The 24,914-nt window shown below is 50.5% G+C and overlaps 2 protein-coding genes across 13 annotated transcripts in view; one reads left to right on the plus strand and one right to left on the minus strand.

Moving 5' to 3' along the window:
• ZNFX1 (zinc finger NFX1-type containing 1) overlaps positions 1-14,705 on the minus strand; it is a 36,864-nt gene extending 22,159 nt beyond the window's left edge. The window contains exons 1-11 of one of the 7 annotated variants that reach the window (XM_043526710.1): positions 14,379-14,630; positions 13,691-13,803; positions 12,917-13,025; positions 9,847-11,670; positions 8,368-8,499; positions 7,915-8,063; positions 7,482-7,625; positions 5,726-5,843; positions 3,986-4,236; positions 3,707-3,846; positions 3,313-3,467 (exon numbers count right to left, since the gene is read on the minus strand). In XM_043526710.1, the coding sequence (XP_043382645.1) occupies positions 3,313-3,467; positions 3,707-3,846; positions 3,986-4,236; positions 5,726-5,843; positions 7,482-7,625; positions 7,915-8,063; positions 8,368-8,499; positions 9,847-11,670; positions 12,917-12,977 (2,974 nt within the window). In that variant the 5' untranslated portion in view covers positions 12,978-13,025; positions 13,691-13,803; positions 14,379-14,630. Of the gene's footprint in view, positions 1-3,312; positions 3,468-3,706; positions 3,847-3,985; positions 4,237-5,725; positions 5,844-7,481; positions 7,626-7,914; positions 8,064-8,367; positions 8,500-9,846; positions 11,671-12,916; positions 13,026-13,638; positions 13,655-13,690; positions 13,804-14,378 lie in introns of those variants that run through there. The other 6 variants (XM_043526708.1, XM_037877273.2, XM_037877274.2 and 3 more) reach the window with 6 other exon arrangements.
• A 41-nt stretch (positions 14,706-14,746) lies between these two features.
• On the plus strand, positions 14,747-24,292 carry DDX27 (DEAD-box helicase 27). Of its 6 annotated transcripts, none has more exons than XM_037877269.2 (21): positions 14,749-14,966; positions 15,042-15,173; positions 15,904-16,050; positions 16,264-16,420; positions 17,500-17,549; positions 17,722-17,808; positions 18,082-18,187; positions 18,273-18,446; positions 18,833-18,983; positions 19,131-19,230; positions 19,357-19,498; positions 19,648-19,801; positions 19,902-19,983; positions 20,072-20,249; positions 20,378-20,484; positions 20,829-20,931; positions 21,068-21,162; positions 21,265-21,385; positions 21,902-21,986; positions 22,517-22,591; positions 22,902-24,292. In XM_037877269.2, exons 1-21 carry the CDS (start codon positions 14,868-14,870, stop codon positions 22,915-22,917), a joined length of 2,361 nt encoding a protein of 786 aa, XP_037733197.1. In that variant the 5' UTR covers positions 14,749-14,867; the 3' UTR covers positions 22,918-24,292. The 6 variants fall into 6 exon arrangements, 5 of the variants coding, with proteins under 5 accessions (XP_037733196.1, XP_037733197.1, XP_043382646.1 ...); XM_043526711.1 differs by having other exon boundaries at positions 14,749-14,964; positions 15,037-15,173; XM_037877271.2 differs by having other exon boundaries at positions 14,750-14,966; positions 15,988-16,050.
• The last annotated feature ends 622 nt before the right edge of the window (positions 24,293-24,914 follow it).

Here is a 24,914-nt window from a genome sequence, read left to right on the forward strand (position 1 = left end):
AGAATTAATGTAAATGGCGGGGGGGGGGGGGGGGGTTAGGTTCCAGGTAAATTTTTTTCACCAGACAAAAAAAAAAAAAAAAACCACAAACATACACACACAATAAGTTTTAAACAATTTAATACTGTACACAGCAATGATGATTGTGAAGCTTTGGTTGAGGTGGTGAAGTTAGAGGGTGAAAGAAGATGGGATATTTCCCAGGGAATGCCTTATTGCTAAATGATGAAGTCGCATTCAGCTGAGCCCTCAAGGGTTAGGCAGCACGAATGGAGGGAGGGGAGACAGCATGGCAGACAGAGACACACCGTGTGTGTTGCGCACTGCCCCTTTAAGTAAGCGGACACCACATTCTAAGTACATTGCCTTTAAAAACATCAGGAAGTTGAGACAGCAGCTGCGGCCAGCTCTCTCCATCCTGAGCCCTGATGTGTCTCCCCCCTGCTCTATATGGAGAAGGGATAAGCGGGGGGCAGGAGTAGGAGGGAGGGGGACACCCTGACATTAGTCCCCCTCTTCCCCCCTCCCTTGCACAGCAAGCAGGAGCGCCCAGGAGCAGCTCCAAGGCAGAGGGCATGAGCAGCACATGGCAGATGGGGGAGGAACAGCTGAACTGCTGGCAACTGGTAGCCTGCTGGGCAGCTGCTGCACAGGGAACTTAGGGGAGCTGCCGGTCCACCCTGGTTCCAAGGCCCCACCAGCTAGCTGCAATGGGCTGCTCTTCCTGCAAGCAGTGGACAAAGCAGGCAATTGCCAAACAACGTTATACTTTAAACGAACATGTTCCCTAATTCAGTGGTCTCCAAACTTTTTGGCTCGCACTCCCCCAGGGTAAAGACCAGAAGACCTGCCGCAGGCGCACCACCAGAGGGGAACACCAGCCGTGGATGTGCAGAGCTGCTACCGAAGAACAAAAACGGCAGAGTGCTGTCTGGCAGCAATCCTGGTGCCGCGGACCCCCTGGGATCATCTCGTGCACCCCAGTTTGGAGACCACTGCCCTAATTGATCAGCAACGTAACATAATGAAACAACGTTAACCGGGACAACTTTAAGTGAGGAGTTACTGTACCTAAACTACCGCTCATTTTTAGTTCTGTGATCACTTTCTCTTTATCTGTCAAAAGACGACCCAATACAGAATTCCCTCACATTGGATGCAACACTGAGTTAGGAAATTATCTATAAAATATTTAGTAATTCCAAAGGTATTTTAGTACTGGCAGCATGAAACCTCCAGCATATGTCACTCACTTAGATTGAAGTCCCCCATAATCAAGGGGAGTTTTTTTCCCCTGCACTTATATATAAGGGCTTATACAGCTGATCATCCTGTTCCCTAGTGTGATTTGGTGGTCTACAGCAGACACCAGATAGTACCCCGTCTTATGCTTTATCCATTAAGACATTGATGCATATGCATTCAAGATCATTTTCCAAGATGTCAGTGACTCTGAAATAGGTAATGTAATTTGACAGATTGAGGAAAAAGGGGGGAGTGGAAGTAGCACTCAGTCCCTCCTAATAAGTTATAACCATTGATTTTAACATTTCAATCACACAAATCATCCCACCAGATATAAACCATGTTGAATTTTTGCTAATAAATGAGCAATTCTAATTCCTTGTTTGTTTGTTACTCAGACACCCAGCATTGCTGTATGAGCAATTAAATAAATTCTTCTCTTCACATCCTTTGGTTTCTTGATTAATTTTGTTCTCATCATAATTTTGTGCTGAATGAGTGCTCATTTGGCCCTTCTTTTCACCTTCCCCTTTTGTTTAGTTTAACAACACATGCCTGACTACTCTGGCTCCCCTTCTACTGAGATGGAGGCCATTCAAATCCAAACTGTACAGTCCCCTCTCCCCAAAGAAAGTGGACCAATATTCCACAAAACCAAATTTATCTACATTCCACCACTTACCTAGCTAGCAGTTCACTTCCAGCATCTTCGGTCTTCCTTCACTCATGGAACAGGAAGGATCACCAGGATCACTTGGACATTTTTCTCCCTCAGCACCCGTCTGAGTTCCCTGAAGTCATTCATAATCTATGAGATATCCTACAATGCAGTGTCATTAGTACTGACGTGCACCATCGCCAGAGGATTCATCCCCATCGACTTTAAAAGCCTATCTAATCGAAAGTGATGTCTAGCGTCTCGGCTCCAGGAAAACAGCACACCATCCTGTCATCATCTGTCCCTTGCAGAACGTTCTATCCATTCTTCTTAGGATGGAATCCCCAGCAAGGCTTGTCTGTCTTCCTTGGACAGTTGAACACCTTTGTCAGCATGCTAGATTTTTCTTGCAAGTTGGGCTGAGCAGCTATCCATGGGTATGTCCCATACACCTCTCTGTTGAATTTGACCAGGTGGAGCTTCAGAGATATTTTCAGCAGTTTCCACACAGAGTTCTGGTATAATTTGGAAACCTCTAGCTTTGTGGAATTCATCCTGGTCATCATTCCGATGGTCAAAGCCTGCCTGTCTTTGTCTGCCTCATCGTCTGCATTCCGTGGTTATGAATTGCCAAGCCTCCTCAGATTCCTTGGTGGCCAGCTCCTTTCTTCACTAAATCTGCATCAGCAATTGAACTTCTCAGTCTCTCTGATGCCGTGTAACGTCTGCACTTGCCCTTCCAATCCAAGAGACCATTCTTCCAACATAGCCACCAACTTCCAGGTCATACACAAAGTCCCTTCTGACTTCAGGCAGGAAAGAAAACATGGCATATCTGGTGCAGGTCACAGCTGTTCCATTGAAGGTCATCACGTAATCAAGAGTTGGGCTTTCCTTTTACGTACAGTCCCTCACACTCCCTGGCCAAACACACTCTGAAGCTCTCCTGTTAGCTGCCTGTTTGTAGCTCACACATTTATCAAGCAACTGACTTTTATCCTGCTCAGCTCCACCACCTACCAGCAAGAAGCAACTAGTCACTAGGTGGAGGGGGAGGGAGAGAGGGAGGAGATGACGACCGATCAAAGGTCAAAGCTACATGGCCCTTACCAAGACACCAACAAACATCTGTCGGAGCTGCTAATTCAGGGGCCCATGGCCCATCTACACAACACAGAGAAAAAACTAACAGATGAGCTCAGTGCACCAGTCACCAAGGCCCACTATCCCCAAGCACAGAGTTCACTGCTTCAACCTCCAAAACTCTCCCGTTAGCTGCCCCGGTTCGTGACTCCACACACACATACCCAACCCCCCACCTACCGATTCTGGAGATGGAGTCCACTGGGAGCTGTGTCCCTCCACTGACCTAGGATGCAGTGCTGGTTTGTTCCCCAAATGCCACTCACCTGTAGTCGTCATCCCTACAACCAGGGCCTCCTTGAGAATGCAGAGATCCTCCTGCAGCCTCAGTTCCGCCAACCTCTCTGCTGCCACCTGGTACTGCTGCTCATGCTGCAGGATCTTTCGTCGAATCTCCCCCTGGTACATCTGTAGCCAGCGCCTGGAGAAGGGCATGATCACCAAATGAGAGGAAGGATGGTCCAGTGCTTAAGATGCTAACCTAGGACTCAGACCTAGATTCCAGACTGCGATCTTGGGCAAGCCATTTAGTATTAGTGCCTTACTTCCCCATCTGAAAATAGTGGAGGCCAGATGAGTACTTTACATAAATAGGGGAGCAAGCAAACTGGGGGCAATCTCTGGGCATCGCCTGCCCAACACATCCAAGAGCATTGTTACCTGTACAGCCTCCAGCGGGAGCTGAGGTCCAGCTGCCACAAGTCCTCGATAGCCCTGGCCTCTGCCTCAGTCATTGCATTCAGTTTACGGAGCTCAGCCCTCATCTTCTGCTTCATTTTTCTCCTCTGAGCTGGTTGCATCTGCAGGAAGAACTCCCATCAAGCAGTTACACTTAGAGTTCTCAGCACCAGCATTCCCCCATCACTCCCTCCCTATCCAGACAAAGCAAAAGCAAGAGTGCGAAAAAACAAGCCTCCCAGTCCCAGTGAATGTGTTTACCTCCCACTCCACGGCTTCCTGCTGTGGTTGGGCTGCCCCTTGACCCTGCTTTTCCAGCTTCATGGCCAGCAGCATATTTGCCAGCTCCATGACGGCACCATTCTCATCCTCCCTCCTCTGCTGAGGCCTGGCTGTCTCCTCTTCCTCAATCACTCGGTCTGCCTGAATCAGGTCGGCCTCCTCTGGGATCTCCAGCAGTTGTTCCCCCTCCTCTTCCCCCTCCTGCTCCTCCTCTCCATCCTGCTGGCCACCTAGAAGACAGTAAATCAGCCATACGTGGAGGCAGTGACGGCAATGCAGCTAAAGGGAGGAGAGAGGGACACTGCAGTAGGAGGAGAATGCAACAGTGGAGAGGGGCATGCTGGGATTTTAATTAGCCATGGTACTTTTCAAACACTATCATCTCCCCTCCCTTCCTCTTCAATATCATGCACTTTTCAATATCTGCTCGACCACAGCTCCCCCTCACCACGCACCTCCGGGCTTACACATTCGCACCTCTACCACAGGCCTCATGCATGGTGTGACGGGTTGGGTCACAGAGACCCCCCTTAGGACGATCACCTGGTGTGCCGAGACTACCTCTGAGCCCATTTTCCCTGCCAGCTTGGAACTCCAGAACCCTGTCTTATTGAGCCAGACATGCCAGTCTGCTTCAAGTCAGACCCAGGGTCTGAACCACGTGCCCCAAAGCTGCAGACTTAACTGAAAACAGTTTAAGAAGTGTTCCGGTCTCTAGCACCCCGACACCCAGCTCCCAGTGGGATCCAAACCCCAAATAAATCCGTTTTACTCTATATAAAGCTTATACCGGATAAACTCAAATTGTCCGCCCTCTAAAACACACACACACACACACAGAGAGAGAGAGAGACACACACACAGCTGTTTGCTCCCCCAGGTACTAATTACTTACTTTGGGTTCAATAATAAACAAAAGTGATTTTATTAAGTATAAAAAGTAGGATTTAAGTGGTTCCCAAGTAATAACAGACAGAATAAAGTTACCAAGCAAAATAAAACAAAAACACGCAAGTCTAAGCCTAATGCATTAAGAAACTGAATACAGGTAAATCTCACCCTCAAATGTTCCAATAAGCTTCTATCACAGACTAGACTCCTTTCTAGTCTGAGCCCAATCCTTTCCCCTGGTACAGTCCTTGTTTCAGCTCAGGTGGTAGCCTGGGGAATTTTCATGACTGCAGCCCCCTTTGTTCTGTTCCACCCCCTTATATAGCTTTGGCACAAGGTGGGAATCTTTTGTCTCTGGGTCCCCACCCCTCCTTCTAAATGGAAAAGCACCAGATTAAAGATGGATTCCAGTACCAGGTGACATGGTCACATGTCCTGTGAGACCCCCAAACCTTCATTCTTCCTGGTCTGACTCACAGGAAGGCTTGCAAGCAAACAGAGCTATTTACAACCAATTGTCCTAGTTGATGGGAGCCATCAAAATTCCAAACCACCATTAATGGCCCACACTTCGCATAATTACAATAGGACCTCAATTATATTTCATCTTTCTAGTTTCAGATAGAAGAATGAAACATTTATACAAATAGGATGATCACGCTCAGTAGATTATAAGGTTTGTAATGATACCTTACAAGAGACCTTTTGCATGAAGCATATTCCAGTTACATTTTATTCACACTCATTTTTCATAAAATCATATGGAGTGCAACGTCACACATGGATATACTCGTCTTCACACACCTGAAGGAGGTGTGAGCCTCTTACCTGCATTATCAGCCACTAGGTTCTCTGCACCATTCTGGGTGAAGGCAGTAACACCAAGGCCCAACCACTCCAGAATCATAGAGTTCCTTGAACCCTTGTAGCAAAACCACTCATCATCCTAGTGCAATGAGAAATAAATCAGCAAGGCCTGTTCAGCTCAGAGCAGCAGTTTGAAGCCAAACTATCATACACTCTTATTCTATATATACACACACACACACACACACACAGCTTAACTAGGGCCAGACCCAAATCTGTCAGCAAGACTCTTGCTTGCTCCCTCAGTGCAGCAGAGGGGAAGTCCGTGGCAGCTTCAGGTACCTTCAGAAATCAGGATTTTTACTGAATTTAATATAGGACAATTTCCCTTCATTATTGGTGTTTTTATATTGATAATAAAGGGAATATCAGCTTGAAATCTAGGCAGTTTCAAAGAGTGAGCTGAAAGCAGTTTCTGGTCCTACATCAGCCCTATATCTCCCCCACCTCTTTACCCTAAGATCACTGCCAATTTTTATGGGTTAGCAGTCATACTCTACTTAAATAACTCCTCTCTTCCCTCTGGCTATATGAGACCCACAGAGGAAACAGACTCCATGGGGAAAATCTGACACTGACTCCATACAGAGTGCTGCCAGCTGCATAGAGGAAAACCAAAGAGAAAGGTTTTTCCCTTTAAATTCTAATCCTGCAAGGTGCTCTGTAACTGGGGCTCTGCATGGGGTCTGCCCACACCAGGCTGCTTGCAGGTCCAGGGCCTTAGAGAATGCAGTGCTCTAGTCACAGGCACAAGCAAAGCATTTTCAGACAAATGGGATTTAAGCTGAAAGGGTCACTTGGAATTCACTTTGCCCCAAACCAGTCTGTTTGCCCAAGACTTCTGCACTGACAAAGAGAAAACACATTGTAGCATCATGAGGGCAGTTGAAGGATTTGGCAGCAGCTAGGGGAACTGCTGAGGATTTTGGTACCTAGGAAGGCAGGAGAGGCATTGAGGTTTTGGCAACAGGGAAAGGGACAAATCTCTTCTTTCCCTAACCCTTGTGAGCATGCTCAGAGAAACTTCTAGTTCACTTCCCCATTGATTCTTGATATTAACCAGCTATTCCACTGCCCCTACCCTGTTTCCTTCACTGCATCTGTTGGAGAGAAGCAGACCACATTCAGCTCTTGCACTTACATGCTCAGCAGAGAAAGTTAATTCTGACTGTTAAATTGCCATCATTCAGTTTCACAGTTAGCATTCTACTGAGATGAATGGGACTGTTCAGATCTCTCAGAGCTATTGTTCTGGGCTGCCTGCATTAATTATGTTCAATTCAAATTGGGAAGGCCTCTCTGCCGCCTCAAGGTAAGGGTAAAGAATACAATTTTTCAGCAGACAATTCTGCAGCCATGGAATACACAGGGCATAAGTAAGGTTAAGATTTTTAGTTAAAGTCACAGGCAACAAACAAACCACAGAAGCCCGAGCCCTGCCACCTGGGGCTGAAGTCACAGAGGTCACCTAAAATCACCCGATCTGTGACCAAATTGTAGCCTTATTGATAAGCTTCCAGACTATTCACTGTGGCCTTCTTGCCTTGAACTCCTCAGTCAGTGAAACTAGCACTTCACTGCAAGCAGTGAGGCCTGCTGGGAATGGCTGGGACTTTCCTAGAAGCTAGCACTGAATCTCTGTACCTAAGGATTATGTGCAGAAGAGATACAGTCAGGCATTTGGGCTACTGGCCTGGAATGACAGGATTCCTCTTACCAGACCATTCATCAGGCTGTCCCAGTGTTGCGTGGTGATGTATCTTTCCAAGTGGCGTTCATGCAGCACTCCATATGCTGTGCACTCTAAGTGCCGTGCTCCTTCACGCAGCTCCTGCTCTGACTGTTTCATCTGGGTGATTATCTGTGCAAAAGGAAAGATGAGTGAGGCTTTCAGGAGTTATTATACTCTGGAAATCCAGGCTCCGAGAAGAAACAGCAAGAACAGCATAGGGACAAGCCAGGACTAAAGAGCGAATGAGAATGGGAGACCCAGCAGATGGGCTTCAGCATGAGAGGGATTAAAGAAGGAGATGGGGAGAAGTGGGCCTGGATAGGTAACAACTGTACAGGTGGATTAGCTGCTGCATCTGTTCCCTGATGTGTAGGCAGCCTTTTTACCCCCACAAGATTTTCCAGAACCCCACACATACATTCATGTATGCCCTGCGGAGGTGCGTGGGCAGGCTGCGGCGAAATTCACACTTCTTCCGCAGCTCTCGCAGGGTAAACTGCTTCAGGATCTCGCTGCTGCTTCTCCCTCCAACTCGCACAATCCCACTCTTCTGAGATGTGTAGATTCCTGAGCATGAAAAACATTAGCATGAAAAAGCCACTCTCTGTTCTCTCTGAGGGGTGGGGAAAGCAGGGAGAATCACATCATGGCCACATGCCTCCACTCACATCACGGAGCCCCTCCTGTAGGGGGGGAATTCCAGTCACTCCAATCCAATTTGGAGCGTGACCTTCTCACTGCACAGCAGTGGGGACCGGAGTGAATAGCAAACCCATGAATGAGAACATCAGATTCAAAGGAGGGCAGTTCCAGCACAAAGCATAGCTGTTTGAACTTAAACCCCCACCCCACGCCATGCAGACCCTCTTACCTTCCAGGAACTGATCCAATGCATGGTTGGTGTAACAGACAACAAGGATGGGAAACTTCTGGAGAGTGCTTTGCCACACCTGCTCGTTGGTCAGGAAAGCCTGAACAATCTTCAAACCCACATAGGTCTTCCCTGCAAGAGAAGCCCAGAATCAGAGATCAGAAATCCAGGCTAGATGTGCGGTCTTGGAATCAGAGGTTTCATCAGATCAGGGTATAGGTCGGAAACCTGAGTGTTCCATTCCCAGCTCTGGCAAGGTACTGCCTGTGTCACCATAAGCAGGTCAATTAATCTCTCTAGGCCTCAGTTAACCAGCAGTAAAATGGCAGTATGGTCCAGTATATAGGGCACTGGACTGGGAGACCGGTGACCTGGGCTCTATTTCCAGCTCCCCTTCTGACCGGTCATGTAACCTTTAGCAAGTCGCTTCCCTGCCTAGGCTTTGTTGGTCTTATCTATATAGACTGTAAGATATTTGAGGCATCTACTGCCTTTGTGTATATATAAAGTGCCTAGCACAATGCTGCCCTGATCTGAGATGGTATCTCTGGGTGTCAAAGAGAAATAATAAAATAATGCAAGGTTCAGACACTAACAGGTACCATATAAGAACTTAGACAAGATTCTGCTCTCCTCCACGCCTGCCATAATGGAGAGATCTATAGTTCCAAGTGCCATTTCCCTACACCAGCTACAATGGAAGGGTCTGTAGTCATCATTGCAATGCAAGGTCAGAGGATTAGGAGCTGACCGCTTGTAACATTTTGCAATTCTGTGGATGGGTGTGACAGACGCAGAGCAGGACTACACCAACTCCACACATGCAGACACCATGGTATCAGTGGGAGCTAAAAGCCTTCTGCCCCAAAGACACAGACCCAGATCTCACAGTGTCATTGTATCCACACCAGAAACCCACCTACATGGTCATATTTAGCTTTGGGACAAATCTTGATATTTGATGTTTTAGTAAATGAAAAAAAAAAAGAGGATAAGGTCACTCTCACACACAACCTAGACTGCAGTGGAGTTACACGGGCACCAGCAATTGAACTCCAAGCACACAAAACCCATTGAGACCAATGCCTGTTCACCAATGCCTCTGACAGGGGCTGCATGGCTTATGCAGAGCCGAAAGACACTCGGCTCTGTGCCTCCCCGCACACAGCATGGTCCAGAAGGCAGAGATTCAGGGTCAGCTTCTCCTTTCTAAACAGGCCAAGCACCTGTCCTCCTATGAAAAGGATCTCTATTCATTGCATGGACCTGTTAGGACTTTCTCATTCTCCGTATACAAAGCCCAGGAACAGCATCCGAGTCCAGCCTGTGCGTGAAGTTGGGGTGGTCAAAAGAAGTTGTTATTCTTTAGAATTTTCCTCTACTTTTAGTGCTTTTCCAACTGGGCTGGTTCAAGGGATGTTTAGCGGAATTTATTAACTGGTGCCCAACAGTGCAGTTCTAAGTAACAGCATATCTCACCAGTCCCAGGAGGTCCCTGGATAATGGCCAGCTCCTTGGTGAGTGCTAACTGCAGGGCTTGCATCTGGGACACATCTAACTTCAAGGCTTCCATTGAAGGCCACTGGTTGGGGTCTAGAACATTCACCCTCTGTCTTCTCAAGCCATCCAGGAAACCCTCCTTTCCAACTGCAGAAGGCTCCTCTGTCAGGGGTGCAAGGTTGTAGGTGCTGCCCATTGCCAGGTATGCTGGCTCCTTCACCAATACATCACACTCCACGATGTATTTCTGAAATGGGACATCTTCTTCCTGGATCTCCTGCAGCCCTTCCAGCACATGTCGGTAGGCTTCAAAGTAAGCAGTTGTCTCCACCATGAGAAAGGAGTCAGAGGGCTGGACCTCTGCCAGCAGCGCCTGGCTGTGCTCATTAAAGCACAGCTGCACGATACCCTGGGACAGGTCTGCATTGTCACGGTTCGACACAGTGGCGAAAAGGAATGTTTCAAAGTTGTCTTTAGACATGCAAACCAGAGACCCATACAGCAAACGCTTGGAATTCTGCCATCGCACAAACTTTAGGGGCTTTGTGTCAAACTGGACCTTGTAGACTATGCCAGATGAGGAGCAGAGGGGGGTGATGATCCGGGTGTCAAAGTAGATTCTGATGTCATCAAACTTCCTTTTCCTCAAACCTTTGTCCTCAAAGCTCTGCAAAAGCTCCAAGATGCCTTCCCTTAATGGCCTGACAAAGTCCTCTCTCAGGAGCCGGAAATGCGTGTCCAGGTAAACGCTGGTGCTATCATACCTCCCAGAGACAATATTGGGACGAAGAAAGGGCTTTTTATCCCGATGCACCTCATTGTATGTGGGGTAGATGGTCATTGTGCGGTAGGTTTCTTCCTGACCATCAGCCTGAGGTTGCACTAGGGTGTAGTTGTCAGCTCTCAGGGTGCCCTCACGCCTCTTCTCCTGCAGATGCTGAATAAGGGTCTGGACTTTTTCCAGGTTCTTCTCAATCTGTTCTGTAATGTCCACACCAGATGCTCTCAAGGCATTTATAGATGCTGGCAGGACAGACATCAACATGGAGATTTTCTGCACAGAACTGGCTGGGAAAATGCTCACCAGGTCCTGAAGGAGGGAGATGATGTTGCTTATATGCTCAGGGAACTGATGTCGTACAGCAGGAATGGCCTCAGTCATCATGTCTGCAACATACTGTGGCAGGCAGATCTTGAGGAAGTTTGATTCCTTTACCATACCCAGGAGCTGCTGGACACTTTGGCGGTCCATTCTGGAGCTGCATGCCCTCCTAAGAACCTGGCAGATGAGCTGGAGGAAGCTGGGTTTCATGGATGTTTGAGACAGAAGCTCCTTGAGCCCTGAACTGGAGGCAAGTGTGATGACCACTTCAGAGGGGTCTTTCTGAAGGAGACTTTCCAGAAATTTGTAGCCAATCCTCCTGACTTGCTGAGGCTGTTCATTGGGCTCCTGGCACTGGGCACCACCTGGAACAGGATTCTGATAGAAACGAGGATTTTCACAAGGGTGGATTCTTCTGCCCCTGGCACCATCTTGGTTCTCATTTCTTCTTCTTCTGGCCTCATTTTCCTGCTCATTCCACTGTCCTCTGGGTCCATCGTTGGCCTGTCCACCCTGGTTTCTCCTTCCCTGATTGGGATACCGTCCTGCACCACGGTATCTTCCTTCCCTCTGCCCAGGGGGAAGAGGGCTATCGTTAACCCTGGGGTTTCCTCCAGGTTGGGCTGCTCCTCTCCGAGGATAGCCTGGTGCATTAATTGCTCGGTTTCTGCCTCTTTGTGGCAAGCCAGCATCTTGACATTCTACAGGACCCAAAGAGAAAAGATATTTAGAGAGAATGCCTCCTTAGAGAGGCTGCTTCCTGACACTATGTTCCTTGGGATAACCCCCACTCCCCATGACACCACACTTGCCAGCAGCAGCATGTTTCAGACATTTCACATCACATTGTAGAACTAATATTTTATTTACACCATGACCCTCAGTATGTTTTCTGCTGCATGATGAGTAAGAGTACGATTCGGTCATGGATTCCATGACTTTCTGGGACCTCCAGGACTTCCACAGTAGCAGGGCTGGAGCAGCTGTCAGCCCCGGAGTTGCCAGAGCAGCAGTGCCAGGGCTGAAGCAGCAGGGTGTGGGGTTGGGATTGGGTCAGCCCCTACCACTGGGGCAGCTACTGCAGCCAGCCCCAGGGCTGGCCACCCAAGCAGCTGTCCAGCCGGCCCCCAGGGCCACTGGAGCAGCAGTGGCCACCAGCCCTCAGTGGGGAGAAGCAACCCCCAATGGCCCCCCTCATCCCTGCAGCCCTCCCACTGTAAGTCCCCGTCCGTCCCCCCACTCAGATATTTTTAGTGAAAGTTAAGGAGAGGTCACGGGCTTACATGAATTTTTGTTTATTGCCAGCAACCTGTCCCTGACTTTTATGAAAAATACCCGTGACAGAATCTTACCCTTAGCAACGAGCAGGCACGGAGGAAAATGCCCAACCTAAAGTTTAGGATTGCGGTTAAACTATCAAACTATCAGCCAGAAAGTAAAATCACTCCCTTTCCACATGCTGAAAAGCTGAACAGCATGGGGCCCAAGATGAAGTCCTCTTTACAGATTGGGTTTTGCCAGCAGTTAATTGGCTGGTTTAATAGCCCATGAGAAAGCAGCAGTTGGGTCAGAACTTTAGGGGAGAGAATTTGGCAATGGATGGACAAATTAGGTGCCAGATACTATGGTAATGATAGTCAAATAAAAATGTAGATAAACAGACAGGTTCCAAGGCATAGGACTCATCCCTATCTGCCTCTATTTGGCATTAGTCAAATTAAACCAATAAAACCCACTGAAACAAAAATCTAAAAAGGTGCTTTTGTAAAATATGTACCAATGAATCCCTACTCTGAGACCACAGTGATGGGTGTGGTAGAAGATCTTAGAGAGATGGTGGTGTGTCCGGCACTGGGAATGGGTGACAGGGAGAGAAGTGGGTTTCAATTTATTTCAGTTTCAATTTCAGTTTTTCCTTTAGCCCCATTCATTAAGCAGGCAACTCACCTCTCCAGTTAATATTGTGCTGCCTTGGGTAGGGTTCCTGTCCAGGTCTCCTGCCATCCATTCCTCTAGAGAGTCACTCAAGTCCTCTTCTGTCTGGTTCTTTGTGCTGCTGCAGGAAGAGAGACAAAGCCAAACAATCTTTTAAAGAGGACTAAGCCAACCCAGCCCAGCATCCACAAAACCAGGAGCATCCTGGACACCTCTGTGGGGGACAGTGTTAACTCCACAAGGTATGTTACTATACAGAGCACCAATTACACCTGATGTTGCTAATTCAAGGATAGTTATACTATCTTAGCTTATAAATTAACACTTCACATACTAGGGACACTTCACCATCTGCACCTCTTCCCTTAAACATGAATCTGTCACTGTCCCAAATCCAGTTTCCTTCCACTGAGCATTGGAACACCCCCATCTGATGGCCTCATGCTCCCTGTCCTCCCATGAGGACACCTCTGAGCCAAGTCCTCCCTGTCCCACCCTGCTCTCTCAAAGCAGCCTGCCTACACCATGGTGGTCCCTGTCCTAAGAGATGGGAGACATAAGTCTCAATCAGGCTAGCCCAGCACAAGCAACCCTCAAAGAAGCGTCCCTATGGAACTACACCCCTTTCCCTTAACTGCCTCTCATTCCCATCACCAGGGTCTCCAAGTGTCCCAGGAATCACAAACCCTGTTTTCCAAGGCTTGGTCTAGTTAAGACAAATACCAAGTCCTTACCCACCACCCTGCTGCTGCTGGTCGGTTTCTGTATCACTGAAAAACAGCTCACCAGTTTGTCACTTCTCTCTAGTCAGTTTCAGTTTCTGGTTCCCCACTAGCCCAGCCCAGCCCAAGGGGGGTGGCCCAGGAGCTCCCGTAGCTCCAGGGCGTTTCCAGGACACCCTGCACCAAACACAAACCCACTGTACCATTTTTTGCTCAAAATTCACAAATGCAAAGTTCGGCAGTGTCATTTCCCAGCTTCTTAGAGCCTGACCCTCCCCCCCTTTCCAGCCCCCGGCCTGACCCTCCCCCCCTTTCCAGCCCCGGGCCTGACCTCCAGCCCCCTCCCGCCCACCCCCTCTTTCCGGCCTGCCCCCCCCTCCAGCCCCCGACCTGACCTCCGGCCCCCCCCTTTCCGGCCTGCCCCCCCCCTCCAGCCCCCGACCTGACCTCCGGCCCCCCTTTCCAGCCCCCGGCCTGACCCTCCCCCCCCTTTCCAGCCCCCTCCCGCCCACCCCCTCTTTCCGGCCTGCCCCCCCCCCTCCAGCCCCCGACCTGACCTCCGGCCCCCCCTTTCCAGCCCCCGGCCTGACCCTCCCCCCCTTTCCAGCCCCCGGCCTGACCTCCAGCCCCCCCCCCCTTTTCGGCCTGCGCCCCCTCCAGCCCCTGGCCTGACCTCCAGCCCCCCCCCCTTCCGGCCTGCCCCCGCCTCCAGCCCCCGGCCTGACCCCCCGGCACGAACGGCGCCCTACTACCATGGGCGGCTTTTCCTTAGCACCGCTGACTGCTCCCACCCGGTACCCGGCCACCCGCCGCGCTGGGCCGAGCCTTGCCCAGGCCCGGAAGCTCGCAGAGACCCAGCCTGGCCGGAGCCAAGAGCCGCCCCGGGCCGGGAGAGGGAGAGCGGGACGCGCCTCACCAGCCAGACCCCGCGGCTCGCTCCCAGCCCGCGGCGCCGCCCGGACCCCGACGGGGAAGCAGCGTCCCCCCGCCGGCGCTTTCAGTTTCCTTTCCGGGGCGGGGGGGAGGGGAGGTGACTCCGCCGGGGGGCGGGGCGTATCGCGGCGCCCGTGGCCCCGCCCAGCGGGCCTCCGCGCATGCGCCGCGTGCGACCCAGGCCGAGCCCCGCGTGCGACCCAGGCCGAGCGCCGCGTGCCTGCTGTGCCGGGAGCTGGACTGGGGGCGTTCGCGGCGCGCGCCCGCTGAGCCGGGACCGGGCCGCGGGGGCGTTCTCGGCGCGCGCCATGCTGCAGGCGCTCGGGCTCGTGGCCACGCTCGGGGAGGGGGACGCGGCGCCAGAGGAGCCCGAGTCTGGGGACTCGGGGGCGGAGGAGGAGGCGGAGGTGAGGGGCGGCCGGGCCGGGCCCCCGGAGCCAGGCCGCTGTCTGGGCCTTGCCTCACCCCCTTCTCGCCCGCAGGGGCCGCGGGGCCGGGGGCAGCAGAGATGCCGCGGCGGGGACTTCAGCGCCGGCTTCGTCTTCGCGGAGAAGGAGGCTCCGGGCGCGGCGAGCGGGGCTTGGGCGGAGGCGCTGCGCCAGCTCAGGGGCAAGGTGCGTGGCCGGGGGGGCGCGGGGCCCGGACACCCTGCGGGGGCCCTGCCCGGGGCGGGGGACGCGGGGCCCGGACGCCCTGCCTGGGGCGGGGGGGGGGTCTCTCACGGGCCTCTGCCGGCGGCCCCAACGGTCTGCGGGTCTTAAACGCGGCTAGTAGCGGCACGTCTCGTGCCCCCCGCAGCCTGAACGCCCAGTGCGCGCGGGGCGAGCAGGCCGCGCCTCGGCTCTGTTCCGGGGTCTGGCTCCCCACTTGCACGGAACGTTTCCTTTGCCTTGCGTGGGGCGGTGGGGTGAATGGCGGGTGGCTCTGCTGATCGCTCTCTCTACGGTAAACGGCCTTGCACGTTTCCTTCCCCGCTCGGAGAATGCAGGGGATGGAGGTTGCGCTGGTCGGGTCTCCTGGGGTGCTAGGGTCCTCTCGGAACCTTACCAGGCAGCTCGGTGCCGTGATCCGGGTCACTTAGGGCCCATTCCACCACCCACCTTTCTTTGTCTGGTAAACTGAATTAAAACTAATTGAGACGATCGGTATATGCCCAAAACACCCAAGTCCCATACCCTGTTGTTTCACTCTGACTTTTTGTATTGCCCCAGACTTTAGGTTGAAAGGTCTCTGGGAGAGGGACCAAGTCTTCTCTCACTGCTCTGTCATGCACCTTGCAGACTTTTGGGACCTGCATATAAATGATGATGATCATGTTTTCCTATTCCCTTTGTTATTTGCCAGCATCGCTGTGTGCCAGAGCTGCTGCTGGGTGGCTCTTACAGATTCCCCCTTCCTCTCCCTAACTGTCTGTCTTGCCCTGCCCAGAGAGCAGCAGCAACAACACTGGATGAGAAGATTGAAAAAGTGAGAAAAAAAAGGAAAACGCAGGTTAGTGGGATGTTCACTGATTGGTGGACAAAAGCTTTTAGCTCCTACCACCAACAACCCTTGGAAGGACCTCCCATTGTGGAGGGGAGAAGGGAACTTTCTCTTCTTTCCATCCCCTTTTCCATAAGGAAACCTTTGGAAACTTCTGTTCAGAGGTTGGCTGGGATCTTTCTGACACACTCCCCAGGCCATTGATCTCATGTCTTCTCTTAGGAAAGGGAAGCGAAACATGTTACGATGAAAGGGGAAGACACCGAGATGGAGGAGGATAAAACCAAAGAGAAGGAAAGTGAGGAAGACAGTAGAGAGGAGGAAGAGGATGTAGAGTCCCAATATTCCTCAACTGATGAGAGTATCCTCACTAAAGCAGGTAATTACAAGTGTGGGGAAGGGAAGGAAGAAAGAAATTAGTCGGGGGCCATTGGCAGAGTGGGGAAGAGAATCTCATGAGAGAGAGCTGGCACCAGTGGCAGCATGGAGGGTAGGTTGGAAGGGGAATGGGCAGGAATCTCCTTTATTTGGCATATCTCCTCCCTGCTGGTCCCTGCAATATTATTCTTGTCTAATTGGAGTTTCAGCTCCCAGTATTTCCATCAGAGGTGTGTCGTTTCCATGGGGAAAGGAACTTGCTTGCCAACTGATTCCCCAGTTTGCTTGGGAATCAGTTTCACAGGCCTCTCCATCAATGACTGACTGGGGGAAGATGCGGGGTAGAATTCTGGCAGGCACGCTGGGGTGCAGGAAACATGAGAACATAAAAATGGCCATGCTGGGTCAGACCAAAGGTCCATCCAGCCCAGTATCCTGTCTACTGACAGTGGCCAATACCAGGTCCCCCAGAGGGAGTAAAGCTAACAGGTAATGATCAAGTTCTCTCTCCTGCCATCCATCTCCACCCTCTGACAAACAGAGGCTAGGGACACCATTCCTTACCCATCCTGGCTAATAGCCATTAATGGACTTAACCACCATGAATTTATGTATTTCTCTTTTAAACCCTGTTATAGTCCTAGCCTTCACAACCTCCTCAGGCAAGGAGTTCCGCAGGTTGAATGTGCGCTGTGTGAAGAAAACTTCCTTTTATTTGTTTTAAATCTGCTGCCCATTAATTTCATTTGGTGGCCCCTAGTTCTTATATTATGGGAACAAGTAAATAACTTTTCCTTATTCACTTTCTCCACACCACTCATGATTTTATAGACCTCTATCATATGCCCCCTTAGTCTCCTCTTTTCCATGCCTTGGTTGGGGTTGGGGCTTCCATGCCGGGGTTGGGGCTTAGTTGAAGTTGCTCTTAGCTGATACCGAATGCTTAGCAAAAAGAAAAGGAGTACTTGTGGCACCTTAGAGACTAACAAATTTATTTGAGCATAAGCTTTCGTGAGCTACAGCTCACTTCATCAGATGCATTCAGTGGAAAATACTTAGCGTATCTCTCTTTCTTTTCAGATACCCTCAAGGTGAAGGAGCGAAAGAGACAGAAGAAAGTAGGAGAGATCGTGAGTGTCACTGGAGGGAAGGGCAGAATAACACTGAGCATTTCTCCAGCAAGCACCTTCCATCCCAAAGAACCCAGACCCACTTGACAAACGATAGTGTGTAGGATGGAGCCCAGAAGTGCAATGTGTGCTGGAAATTTTCAGCTCTTCCTCTTGGTTTTATTTCCTTCAGGAAACAGAGAGATTTTTCGAAGATGCGTCTCAGTACGATGATAACTTGTCATTCCAGGACATGAATCTCTCACGCCCTCTACTAAAGGTATTAAGCTATCTGAGTCACTGCAGAAAGGATTGCAAGGAAGGGGGCAGGAGTTCGCAGCCTCTCCCACTTGCTTTTGGGGAAGCTCCCAGCTACTCCAGTCGCAGTCTCTCCTAGCAGGAGACAGTGTAGGGAATGGGCGTGAGCGCTAGCTTTGGGGGAATTAATGTTTTCTAGTGTAGAATAAGGTGAGATTTCCACTACACAGGTCGCATCTAGATTGAGATTTCCCTTTCTTTTATCTGATGCCTAACTATTCTGTTTCCTTGGCAGGCAATCACAGCCCTGGGCTTCAAGCAGCCAACCCCAATCCAGAAGGCCTGTATCCCCGTGGGTCTGCTGGGAAAGGATATTTGTGCTTGTGCTGCCACTGGGACAGGTAAGAGCCTGAATGAGGACTGAGATGCTATGGGAAGCATCATGTTTTTGAGGTGAACTAATTCTTGATGCCCTTTGTTCTGCAGGTAAAACTGCTGCATTCACCCTACCTGTACTGGAGCGTTTGATCTACAAACCTCGCCAGGCTCCAGTGACTCGGGTGCTGGTTCTGGTGCCAACACGAGAGTTAGGCATTCAGGTGCACTCTGTCACCAAGCAGCTGGCCCAGTTCAGCAGCATCACAACCTGCCTAGCTGTGGGTGAGTATGAGCCATGGGGCTGAGAGTTCAGTTCGCATGGACCATGCTATGCCCTTCCAAACTGCTCCAGGTAACCCCTAACGCTAAGGGATGGGGGCATAGAGAACCTGGAGTCCCATGATTAGAGCTGGTCAGGCTGTAGGGCAGTTGTGCTCCTGTTCACAGCGTGTACACACACTGATGCTTTAACCTGGAGTGGTATCCTGTGCTTCTCCCATGGCATCTGGGGACGGACCATATCTGCAATCAAGGGGTCTCTTTTGTATCTGATGTCTGAGGCACTAACTGAAAGGACTCTTCACCCTGCAATGGATACAGGCCTGGGGGCTCTCTATCTCATCCTGCTCCAGGATCTCATGGTCCTTTCTGGGTTTTCACCATCACAGGGGGTCTGGATGTGAAGACTCAGGAGGCAGCTTTGCGCTCTGGGCCAGACATTCTCATTGCCACTCCTGGGCGCCTGATAGATCATCTCCATAACTGCCCCTCCTTCCACCTGAGCAGCATCGAGGTGCTGATCTTGGATGAGGCAGACAGGTAAGCTGGGTGGGTGGGTGGTGGAGAATGAGGCATTGGCTTCTAGCTTGCCCACTGCTGTGAGAGGAGAGTTTGCCTGGTCTAGAACAGCAGCTGGTCAGGGTTGATGCTGTAGAAGACTCTGCTCGACCCTTCTCTCCTTTCTAGGATGTTGGATGAGTATTTTGAGGAACAGATGAAGGAGATAATTCGGCTGTGCTCCCACCACCGTCAGACCATGCTGTTCTCTGCCACCATGACAGATGAGGTAAGGATGGGGCCTATGCAGCCTGTTCGGAGGCATGTTCAGTTCAGATAGGAGGGTGGGGATGGAGGGTTTTAGCAGACTTCCCTTTTTCAGTGTAGTGACACTTCCCTTCCTTCATTTGGATAGGTAAAGGATTTGGCTGCTGTTTCCCTGAAGAATCCTGTCCGGATTTTTGTGAATAGCAACACGGACGTAGCCCCTTTTCTGCGGCAGGAATTCATCCGGGTCCGTCCCAACAGAGAAGGGGACAGAGAAGCTATCGTGTCAGGTGAGTAGAGCGGCATGGGAGGAGGAGTTGGGTGGGTGAGCCCTGGCAAGTGGCATGGGAAAGCTGGAAGCAGTGTTTTACTGTAAGGCAGCTTTGTGGGGACACCTGGAGTTGTCTCTGCTGCTTGCTGACAGGACTTTGTCTTTCAGCTCTGCTGACACGGACCTTCACAGACCACGTGATGCTTTTCACACAGACCAAGAAGCAGGCTCACCGCATGCACATCCTGCTGGGGCTGATGGGTCTGCAGGTGGGGGAGCTGCATGGGAACCTCTCTCAGACACAGCGGTTGGAGGCCCTCAGGTACTGGCATAGTAGCCCCGGAGGGGGAGAAGAGTGGCTTCTGCAGGAATTGTGGAGGGAGCCCACTGCTTGCATAACAGCTTGTATTCTCTGCGGTCAGGCGCTTTAAAGATGAGCAGATCGATGTACTGGTAGCTACGGACGTTGCGGCCCGAGGACTTGACATTGAGGGTGTCAAAACGGTAAGTGTGCGAGGCTCTGAGCCCTCTTGAGGTCCCATGAGTCTGGCACTGGCCTTGCTTCCCTGCTAATCCCATGTCTTCCCCACAGGTGATCAACTTCACCATGCCCAACACCACCAAGCACTATGTGCACCGGGTGGGGCGGACAGCACGGGCCGGTCGGGCTGGCCGCTCAGTCTCACTGGTGGGCGAGGAGGAGCGCAAGATGCTGAAGGAGATTGTGAAGACAGCCAAGATGCCAGTGAAGGCCAGAATCCTCCCCCAGGGTATATGCCTTGCTAGGACGGGGTTACAGACAAGGAGCTCGGTGAGGATGGGAGGTGCTGAAGCGCAGACAATTCTCACAAGGACCATGTGTGTCTTTCTCTCTGGCCCCCACTGGGTGTGTTTGCAGATGTGATCCTGAAATTCCGGGAGAAGATTGGGAAGCTGGAGAAAGATGTGTATGCAGTGCTGCGTCTAGAGCGTGAAGAGCGTGAGATGCAGCAATCAGAGGCCCAGGTGAGGGTAATGAGAGCTTGCTCCTACAGTCTGGGCTGGGTAGGGCACTGAGATATGGGGAACTCACTCCCCTGGGTGTGGGCTGGCTACTCTGGAGGATGGACAGGGCAAAGCCCCTAGCCCAGGATAGGGCATTCTTGGTTGGGGAATGTGCCCCCAGTCACCTAGTGAAGGTGAGTAGGGACTCTTGAGGCTCCATGCACTGTAATCCCTACATACCAGGGGCTTCTATGCACTAACGCTGACAGGGGGACCCAGTGAGGTGTCTGCCCTAGGTTCCCCAGACTGGGTAGCGGCCACTCTGCAGGTCCATGAGCTCCCCATCTGCTTGGGCTGTCCCACAGATCAACATGGCAAAGAAGCGACTGGAGACAGGAGAACAGAAGGTGGAAGAGGGGCCTGAGCGGAGCTGGTTCCAGAGCCGAGAGGAGAGGAAGAAAGAGAAATGTGAGTCCTGGGAAGAGGGAGGCCTTTGGGTCTGGACCAATGGGCTAATTCGAATCATGCGTCTCTGAATTGGGTCTGAAATTGCTCTCTGCTCTTGAACCTTCTGTGTTCGCTCACCCCGTCTGTCTCTCTCCAGTGGCTAAAGCCCTTCAGGAATTTGACTTGGCGTTGAGAGGAAAGAAGAAGAGGAAGACATTTATGCAGGATACTCAGAAAAAAGGCCAAATGACAGTGAGTGAGGGGATCCGAGAGGAGGCAGGGGCCTGGGTGGCTTGGTCTGCTCCCTCATGCAGGGGCATATTAGCTGTAAACTTAGATTTCTGTCTCTCCCAGCCAGAGGAGAGATCACAATTTGAAATCCTGAAGTCACAGATGTATGCAGAGCGCGTAGCAAAGAGGAACCGCCGAGCAAAGCGAGCTCGAGTTGTGCCCGAGGATGAGCCTCCCTCAGCAGGTAAGAGAAGAGCATCTGTTCTCCACAAAAACAGCTCAGAGAATGCTTTAGCTGATTTCTCAGTTGCACTGTGGCTGCTCCTTAGAGCTGCATGCTGCTTGTGAGAGCTGAGAGCATGTTTACTGCTGGGGTGCAGGAGGGTTTTGCTGCTAGCATTTATCGTAATGCTGATTGCATAGATGCCGTTGGTGGCTGTGCTGTTAACAAACATCCAAATCAATAGAAAGTGACCTGGAAGATTGGAACAGTAGAGACTGCAGGCAGTGACGGGAGAATCCATTTCTTGTCTATAAAATGGATGTTCCCAGTGCCCACACCCATCACTAGGAGGGCTGAGGCCAGTCTTTTTGTTCTGCACTTCTACAGCATGTAGCACCATGGGGTTATGGTCCATGACTTGAGTTCCTAGGCGCTTTAGTAATGCAAATAATGTTGTGGACTGCGTGACCTTCGCAGGAATCTTGCTTCTGTACATCAAGCCTTGCTAATCGCTGGCTCTGTTGCTTGCTTTCCAAGGTCCCAAACGGAAGATGCAATCATCTGTCTTCGATGAGGAGCTCACCAACACAAGCAGGAAGGCCCTAAAACAGTATCGTGCTGGGTAACTTGGCTCAGCATCACTGGGTTTGCACAGGCTGTGGTGGAGGCATTCTATTCCCTGCACAACCATGGAAATCTTCGCCAGTGATACCTTCTGCAGACAGTAGAGAGAGGCTCAGGCTTCATCTTGCTGCTTTGAAGGATAGTGGGGGCAAGGGAGAGTTATACAGGAGTCATTCTATCTACCTTAAATATCTTGTGAGGAGAGCAGAGGGTGTCCTGTCTGAGAGTACCTCTGTCACAGACCAGAGGTGCTGCTTCCATAAGGCCACTCAAGGTATCTGGGGGCAGGAAGAGATCAGGTGGCATGAGTGGTGAAACCACGTCTTGCATGGGATGGGGGCAGTGCAGTGGGTGAGCAAAGGAATACTTTTCTCAGCTAAGACTATCCTCCCAGTCAGCACCAGAAAAGTGCTGAATCATAGCAGGTAAGCACGAACCCAGTGCGCAACACATGAACTGAGCAGAGGGGTATAGAGTTTCCTATTTCAGGGAGCATGGCTATGTCTCACTGAGCTCTTTCTTGTGCAGCCCCTCCTTTGAAGAGCAGAAGCGTTTGGGCTTAGCCCGACACAGGAAAGGAGGGAACTTCAAATCCAAATCCAGGTAAACAGCCTTATTACCTTTTAAGATTTTTCTGTTGGCCTGGTTTGTCCCATTTCCTTCTCGAAGGGCCACAGCAGACAAGCACCCATGGTGCTAATGTTGATGCAAAGTCAGCCCTGTTCAGCCAGTGCTGCCAGCCCCAAGCTTGGGAACACACATGGAGACTTGTGTTTTACTGGCACACTGGTGGGCTACTTCTGAGGAGGCTGGCATTGCCTTTGTCTAGGAGCTCCTTTACCCCTATCCTGTCCCTTTATCACTAGTGCAGGCATTTGGACTGACTGGGACTTCCAATATTGTCTTTTTACAGGTATAAGAGGAAGTGACAGCAGCTCTTTGCCAGAAGGATTCCCTGGAAAATCTAACTGTAGGAGACTTTGTGCCTCTTCCAGAAAAACCCTGCTTTCCATTCTGTATTTGCTAGAATAATGTAGCCTCTTAAGTGGCCTGAACTTACAATGTCTGTTAAATTCTTGGACTCAGTGTAAATGCACCAGCACCTGCTGAATTAGCACATAAAGGAAAACCATGTCTTCTGCAGTTGCAGCCAAGGATTGACTTCCTTATACTTTTGTAACATAGCCTGCTGCTCACTTAGCTGTGGCAGTTGAGAAAACTAGACCATGGGAGATGGTACAAAACTGCCAGGATGGTTCTCACTTCTTTACGTCTTGAGCTGTACACCTACATCAGTGAGCAAGGAGGCAAGCATCATACAATAAGTTCCAGCAGTTTTCACATAGTAACATTACAGGAACAGATGTAGTAAACGGACAAATAGTAACTTAACTCTAGTCATCAGCTTTCCTTGAAGAAGGGTGGCACCACTTGCTGATACTGCCAGGAAGTTAGTGGGAGAGAAAATAGAGCAGAAAGGGCTGTATCTACATCTAGCCCTTGGAACCCTGCTCTAAAACAGAGAAGAGTTGAACAGTCACAAGGAGTAGCAGTTTCTCTAGAGCAAAGGTCTACTAGAGGTAGCACAGGCATGAGCACTGAGGGCACAGCCTGCCTCTCCCTTTGTGAGAAGGAAGTAGCTCTATGTTGTGCTATGCTGCAGGAACAAATATGCCTAGATTCAGACTACATTCACTCCAGCTATTTTCTTCCCTGCTGTCCTAATGCAATGGCTGTAGAAGGCTGCAGATGCTGGAAAAAATACTCTAGCACTAGTCCCAATACATATAAGCCACTACTCTGCCTGCTGCTACTGTATGAGGTCTTACTCAGTGCATTAGGTCTTGACAAGGGAGGGGGCCCTGTGATAGAGGAAACAGTTGACCTTGGTCTGGCAAGCTTACTAACACCCAGTTTAACAAAAGGACAGGTAGCAATTCTACAGTGGAGAGTACAGATGTGGGTCTCAATCAAAAACCTGACCAGAAGCTACAAATTAGGATGAACATGACTGGATTAGAACAGCTTGCTGCAGCACAGTCCAGAAAAGGTGAAATGTACTTATTTGGGAGTGAAGGCCAAGTTCCATTTTTAGTTGTCTATGTTGAGATGTAGACAGGACCCTTTGTAGTGGCATAATGGGACAGATGCCAAACTATTGTTATTTGCTGACTTCATAATTCAGCTGAGTCCCAGCTCCTGGAGTCTCCTACTTATAGCAAACACAAAGCTTGCTTTTATGTTTAAAAACTGAGCCATGTGTAACCAAACCAGTAATAGCTGCCTGAGCCTGCAGACATTTTGAAGAAAAGCTCTAAAAGGTGAATACTAGAATCCACTGTTCTAGGAGGCCTCTGGCAGGAGAAAGAGGACTGTAAGTGTAAATTCTGGGGGACTCCTACCTATTGGTTAACATCAGAGGAGCCATGATGGGTCAGACTAGTGGTCCATCCAGCCAAGTATCCTGTCTTCCAACAATGGCCAATGCCAGGTACTTCAGAGGGAATTAAAAGAACGGGGCAACTATTGAGTGATGCATCCCCTGTTGTCCACTCCCAGTTTCTGGCATTTAGAGGGTAAGGTCACCAGAGCATAGGGTTGCATCCCTAACCATCCTGGCTAGTAGCTATGCAGAGACCTATCCTCCATGAACTTATCTAATTCTTTTTTTAATCCAGTTATACATTTGGTCTTCCAAGGTTCCCTGGAAATGAGTTCCACAGGTTGACTGTGTCTCGTGTGAAGAAGTACTTCCTTTTGTTCGTTTTAAACCTGCTACCTATAAATTTCATTGGGTGATTCCTGGTTCTTGGGTTACATGAAGGGGTAAATAACACTTTCTAAGTCACTTTCTCTACTCCATTCATGATTTTATAGACCTCTATCATATACATCCACTGGAGCACCCTTGTCCACATGTTAGTTG

Source organism: Chelonia mydas, chromosome 13 (genome assembly GCF_015237465.2).
Source record: "Chelonia mydas isolate rCheMyd1 chromosome 13, rCheMyd1.pri.v2, whole genome shotgun sequence".
Classification (NCBI taxonomy): domain Eukaryota; kingdom Metazoa; phylum Chordata; order Testudines; family Cheloniidae; genus Chelonia; species Chelonia mydas.

What these genes read in the sequence shown, in the direction of transcription:
- DDX27 (XM_037877268.2), top strand. Translation starts at nt 14,868, where the DNA reads ATGCTGCAGGCGCTCGGGCTCGTGGCCACGCTCGGGGAGGGGGACGCG. An exon ending in TTGTGCTGCCACTGGGACAG is followed by an intron (nt 18,188 to 18,272) that starts GTAAGAGCCTGA and finishes TTTGTTCTGCAG; the next exon opens with GTAAAACTGCTGCATTCACC. An exon ending in CACAACCTGCCTAGCTGTGG is followed by an intron (nt 18,447 to 18,832) that starts GTGAGTATGAGC and finishes TCACCATCACAG; the next exon opens with GGGGTCTGGATGTGAAGACT.